Source organism: Palaemon carinicauda, chromosome 4 (genome assembly GCF_036898095.1).
Source record: "Palaemon carinicauda isolate YSFRI2023 chromosome 4, ASM3689809v2, whole genome shotgun sequence".
NCBI classification, from domain to species: Eukaryota; Metazoa; Arthropoda; class Malacostraca; order Decapoda; family Palaemonidae; genus Palaemon; species Palaemon carinicauda.
The window spans coordinates 115,739,096-115,745,886 of NC_090728.1; the positions used below are offsets into that span (position 1 = coordinate 115,739,096).

The 6,791-nt window shown below is 32.2% G+C and overlaps 1 protein-coding gene across 1 annotated transcript; it reads right to left on the reverse strand.

Annotated features, from left to right (window-relative positions):
- Positions 1 to 8: 8 nt before the first annotated feature.
- On the reverse strand, positions 9 to 1,010 carry LOC137639627 (piggyBac transposable element-derived protein 4-like). The gene has a single exon (XM_068371885.1). It carries the CDS (start codon positions 1,008 to 1,010, stop codon positions 9 to 11), a length of 1,002 nt encoding a protein of 333 aa, XP_068227986.1.
- Between the last annotated feature and the right edge of the window lie 5,781 nt (positions 1,011 to 6,791).

Here is a 6,791-nt window from a genome sequence, read left to right on the forward strand (position 1 = left end):
CACTAGTGTCAATACAATGCGAGTGTGAAGAGATGACCAGCATAACCAAGGCACTCGATAGTAGCTTTGCCGTAATACGGAATCAAACCTAGAATATATCCCGTCAACGCATCGGCAATATCATATATTCTGATGCCCCAATTTGTTGTTTTTTTGCTGTCGTACATCTTGAATGCTGTCCTGCCCTTGAATGGCACTGTGGACTCGTCGACGCTTAGATGGCATCCAGGATGATAATAATGTAAAAACCGTTCAGATAAATAGTCATGAACTTGTTTTACCTTTGACCTCCGAGATGCCATGAAACCGCTGCCAGGGGGTGCTGGAGGAGACACATGAAGACCCCAGAATATCTGGAACCACCTATCTCTCCTAAAGATTTGCCGAAAAAACGAACTTTCGTCCACCCATTGCTTGGAAAAGAAGTCCCTTGATCTCTTATTTCTGTGTAAAGCCATATTAATTATTGTTCCATGAAAGGCCATCATTTCCTCCACGCTTATTTTTTGCCAGTTTTGCCATATAGAATATTGTTGCAGAGGCCTTTTCCTAGTTATCAGTTCCTCTGTGTAGCGATTCGTTTCAACTGCAATTGTTTGGAAAAGTTCCCGTGTAAAAAAGAGCATAAAAAATTGTAAAGGAGTGTTGATAGTTTGATCAGGACAGTTGAATTTTGCTCTTCCTTTTGAAAGTAAATCTGGGTAATTCATGCCTCTCTTCATCAAACTCTTCCCAGTTATTTTCATCGGCCCAATTTTCGTCATTTGTGTCTTCGTTTTCTTCAGGGGCATTACCATATCGTCGGTGTATTCGTCCTCGTCTTCGTCAGGAGATTCCGCTTCCAGGTCTTCATTCACGTTGATAAATGAATTGTTTTCATCAGAGGTGGAAGGAGCGGCAGACGGTTCATCGTTTTCTCTTGAATCATCTTCCGATTCAGAAGTCAGTCCTAAAAAGTATTCAAAGATTTCCTCTTCGTTTTCAAGAAACTTCCGGTGTCGGAGAGACATGATTAACTCAGCAATGAGCTCGTTACTAATCAATTACAACTCGGCGAAACAAGAAGTCTGCTCTGTGTATGATCGTCTGAGTGTTTGGGTACCTGGGTTTATAGGGGTATGGTATGGGATTAGCGGCTTATAGCGACCGAGAGGATTGTCAACCCTGAATAACGCGAAGCAAATAGCAAATTTGGCTATTTCCCCACGTTTTTGCGCCGAATAACATCGTGATATCTGCTCTTCATTTAGCCAGTTTTTCTAAGAAGAAAATTGACACATAAAACACGTTTTTTGTTCACAAAAATAACATTTCTTGAAAGATATAAAACCAAGTGTTATTCTGGAATTCTTACAAGAAGGAAACATCATTAGTTGGCCTCCTAAAGCAATTATAAAACGTGCCGGCTGGGAGCCGGGCTTCGGTCGGAACCTACCATTCGGAAAAGCCGGCTGGGAGCCGGACTTCGAGCGCAAAGGGTTAAGTTTCTAAGTGTGCCAGAATTATCAAATCAACCTAAATGACATGAAAAGGCCAATTTATGTATGTCTACATTACATGAAAAAATATTTGTTTATTGTAAACAAAGTGGAAAAAGCAAAAACTAAATTCGACTCAAAACGTTGTTTATAATTGAAAAGTTTGAAATTTATCAATTTTGTCTGGTATTTTATAGATATTTCATTTTAAATACTTTATCCCTTTCAATAATAAATAAGTTAATCAGTATTAAAAAATGTAATCCCAAAGAATATTTCGATAAAGTCAATTTACTGAGTCCTATGTATAATATCCTGTAAAATATTTGAGTGGGCGTCATTATATGTACAAGGAATGTTTCTGATTAGTTTGACATAGATTGTCATAGGCCCTGAATAGAATACTAGAAATAAAGCAGTCTAATATTTCAGAAATTTACAATATCGTATCTTTATCAGAGAAAAGCTGAAAACGTTAAAGAAATTCGAAAATATGAAGAATAATTGCAGCGTTGAGAGAATATATTTTTAAAAAATCTTCGATATACCATTTGCTTGATTTACGCAACATCTCTTCGTGTTTTACTTATTCTGGAAGCTCATCTCTGTTGCTAATATATTAAATGTATTAAACAAAAACCATTTTTTTTTCTCGAAACCAATGTAGAATATAAACGAAAAATGTAAGTGGAAAATTTGAAAAGACAAACACAAATTTACTGAAATTAAGAAATATGAATATAAATAAGCAGAAAAAGAGTGATAAACATAACTGTTTATTGTCTTTCATATATATGACAATCGTAGATAAATAGCGTAAATATCTGAAAAGCTTTGTACGTGAATATGGGTACATATAATTTTTACATTATGAGAGAGAGAGAGAGAGAGAGAGAGAGAGAGAGAGAGAGAGAGAGAGAGAGAGAGAGAGAGAGAGAGGAATAGACATTTTAATCTGATATTTACATATTTTTTTTATTAGACTAAAAACCGTAAGGAATCAAAAGGTGTTCTTGGTATTGGCTTTGTAATTTACCTAGATTATGTTGTTTTAGATTAGCATCATATATTTAATTCTGTATCGTATTTTATTAAAAAGAATATATATATATATATATATATATATATATATATATATATATATATATATATATATATATATATATATATATATATATATATATATATATATATATATATATATATAAATCAGTGGGATTTGGAATTTTCAATGATGTGTCTTGTGTTATGGAAATAAAGATCCAGTTTTTTTTTTTCTGGGGGGGGGGGGGGGGGAGTGAAGAATTAGACATACGTAAATGACAGTTTTGCTTACAGTATAGAATTATGAAAATCAGGAGGAAGAATATCAAGTTCAAGAATCAGCAACTTTGAAACTAAAGTTTCTTTTCTATTATACTCATTCTACAGAAAAAAGAAGAAAAGAAAAAACAAGTATGAAATTAACTCCGCAATCACTCAAAACGTTTTTTTTTTGTTTTTTTTTACGTACATTCAATAGTACGTTTTCTGATATATAGTGTTACTATTGTTTTATAATTTTATAAATGGTCTGAAGTCTCCATTTTCTCATTAAATGTTGAAAGGACGTAATTTTTTTGTTTTACATACAACATGAATTATGTTACTTTCCCTCCCCTTCAATCTCTAAAATTATGTGTTTTCTGTTGTTGGAGTGTTTTCTTTTATAATTTCAAGATATGGGTCGACTTTCAATCATCTTTATCTTTTATTCACATTAGGAAAGATCCTGAATAAGGTTTTATAATTAAATATGTGTGTTTTATAATAAATAGCCTATTCGTAGATTATCTACTTATATTTTTAATTCATGTTATTTATTTATGGAATAATCTTTTAACCTCTTTTATCTATTATCAAAAGAATCTATTAATGCTACAATGCGTCGTGTCAATTACATATGAATTATACTATTTATCCGACCATATAATTCCAGCTTTACTGATTGCATAACGGCATCCAATTCATTTCCACTATTAAATTGCTAGAGCAGGAACGGAAAATGAATATCCGAGGCCATTCACGAATGATTTCAGCTGCGAATTGAATGTTCTCCTTTATAATCCTCAAACAGCGAAGCCATTTAACAGGTGCTGATTTCTTTGGATTTTTTGCCCAATGGAACCAGCGCAAGCACATCTTTACTGTCAAAATCACTGGAGTTTTAAAGGCTTGAAGAACATTTTGCTCCATTATGCTATTAATTAGTGCTGAAAGACTTTGTTAGTTATCTAAACACCAATATTCCTTTCCTTCATGTTGATGTCGTTCATCATTTCTAGAGTGTTATTTTGAATATTGATTTATATGTTTTGTTTAACATTGATTACTTTAACGTATAATTATGAGAGTTCATATTGCAACAATAAAGGAAAATGTTTTTAAATCAAAGTAATTGTCACAACATACTAAAGAATAAACATTATCAAATCAACCAATTCGGGATGTAACTTATCAGGTATTTTTAGCACAGTTATAAGAAATAAACTGATGGACCCTTTGAATACATATTCTCAAAGTTTGAAAAACACCATTAAGGTTGTAAGTATGCTTAGAAAAGTACCGTCATCAATTATACTTAAATAGCAGATTGCCGAATATCTGTTTACTTCATTAGTGAAATTTTTTATTGTATATGAAAAATAATATGTGATTATGAAAATAAAGCCATGGAAAGAATACGGAGCATTGAATCACAAGATCACATTCGTAACGAGACTAAAAAATATTAAAAGATCGTGAGTAAACGGATAAAATATTGATGATCAATTGATGCCAATAGCAGAAGAGTATTCATGCTATTCAAGCCTGGAATGACTATAATAAATGTTTTTATAAGGAAAATTAAGAATTCTAGAAGATTGGCAGGCCTAGACGTACTTGTATAGAAACTATGAAAGCCGGCTTTAGATTAACAGATATCATCTATCTCAGGAAACAAGTGAAAAGGAGAATATTCATCTTATCACTTGTGTCAAATAAATTTTTACTTTGTTGAACTAAAGGGGATACCTCCTCCCTTCAGGTGTTTTAGTAACTGATACTAAGAACGGAATTTTAAAGGTTTAAAGGCCACTTATGAATGGCAGAGGCAAGGGATAGTGACATTGCCCTATAAAGAAGGACTATGCCCTTGAGACTGATCATATTACATATGATTAGCAGCCAAACCCCGTCGCCACCCATAGTAAGACCAAGGAGGGCCAGGCAATGGCTGATGATGACTCATCCGGTAGACTTATAGGCTCCCCAAACCCCCATTTCCCGCTTACAAGAGTGGTGAGGTTGCAGCGACCAAAGTTATTTACGAGTTTGAGCGGTATTCGAATCCCAGTCTGGCAATCACCAGGAAAGGACGCTAGCACCTGGCCACCACAACCATAATTGTTCCTATCTTGCAAACTTATATTCTGCAATTATCTTGAATCTTCAATTGTTCAAAAATACATTACTTGTTTTCTTTCTTAAGGGGACCGTCCATCATGTACGCCATTTTTTTTCACTAATGATCCAAAATACACCATTTCTATACATGATTTCGACATATATGATACCTTCATCATATAAAAAGTTCAAGTCATTTGATAAAAAACTCTTTGATTTATTAGCAAAAATTATAATTTAAAAAACAAATTCAGGTACATTTTTACCAACTAATACGACACCAATAGAATTGAATCTAACTTTATAAACCGAACAATTCTGTCACACAGAATTTTGATTTTCGTTTATTTTTTTTTTATTTTTTTTATTTTTTGCAAATTTTATTTCTTTTTTCCTTGTCCAGACGCAAAATAATAGTGAAAAAGAAAGTAAAAAAAGAAAAAAAATTAAAATTCCGGTTGCCATAATTGTGGGATTTCTACTCCTCTTTTCAATGATATCTTTCTCTCTAATATCGAATAATAAATAAGTGAGAAAAATGTACCTAAGTATGAATATGTATGTTTTTGAGTTATGAGCTCCCAAAAATTTGCTTCTTTTCTTAAAAAAGAGATAAAAACAAACATGTTTATTATGCCATAATTTTTCCTCCGTATTAGTTGTGAGTGATATCGACCTGCGAGACCTCATTTCATTGTGCGCAGCAGTCGGGTGAGGACGCATTTCATCCCTGCTCTTTTCCTTGTGCTATTTCTGAGATATTATGGGTCGAGCTCGACCCATCAATACCTAATTAAGGTAAGCTGTGTAATATCAATTTTTTATATAATTATCGAATGTGCAGTAGTGTTTAGGCTTATATGAAAAAGGATTGTTGTAAAGTGATTGTGAATGTCATCTACCCAGTATGTTTTTATAAAATAGCTCCAGTTTTGTAAGTTTGTACCTTTATGATAACTTAGTCATTATTTTATTATATTTAATTACAAAATAATCTATAAACTTCATTCTTGCTACTTCAATAATTTTTTGCAAATCCTCGAAGAATTTTATAAGTATATGACTTGCTGATATTGACGTATCTTTATCCATTTCAGGTACCAGTTTTGACCTTACAAGGTGATGTGGTTGGCGGCTATTTTGTGAGCATATCTGAAACAAGCTGGCATAGCTCTATGTATTCCTCGCTTTTATAAAATTTCTGATATTTTCATGCATAAATAACATGCTCAGCAATGAATGTAAGGATTTTATTTATGAAAACTAAATCAAAATCAAAATCCGAAAAAAAAAAATTCTCATTTTTAAACCACAAAATAATATCCGAGTGCTGATTCTTTTGTTGTACGATAACAATATCCTGTAAAAATTCGAGTCAATAAATATGTCAACTACATACCATAGAAAAATGTTGAAAAGAGGATTGATTTTTTTTAGCCAAAAAAACATCGCATTTTTTTCTCATGTCAGGAAATGTTCCCTTATGGTTCCTTCCCCACCCATGGATCTCAGCAAATGGTGCTCAATTATCGTAAAATAATTGCTTAGGATAGTTTTAGCTTACTTCCATATTTAGATTTTAGGTGAATTTGTTTGCAAAGTAATTATTTCTTTATACTGATTTTATTTATTTATTTGTAATAATTTTTTATTTTAGATTTAACTTTCATTTACTTTTTTGGAAGAATAGAATATTCTTTGATTTTTTTTTCTATAGTAAAAGATTTGGAATTTCTTCGTAAATGAATTTTTTATGAATTTATTTGTGACATTGGGTCAAAGTCGATCCATCGATACCTAATTAAGGTGGTCAAATAACGATACCTAGAAATCAAGATAACATTATTATAATAAATTTTATTGTTAACTCCTACATAAACGTACCCT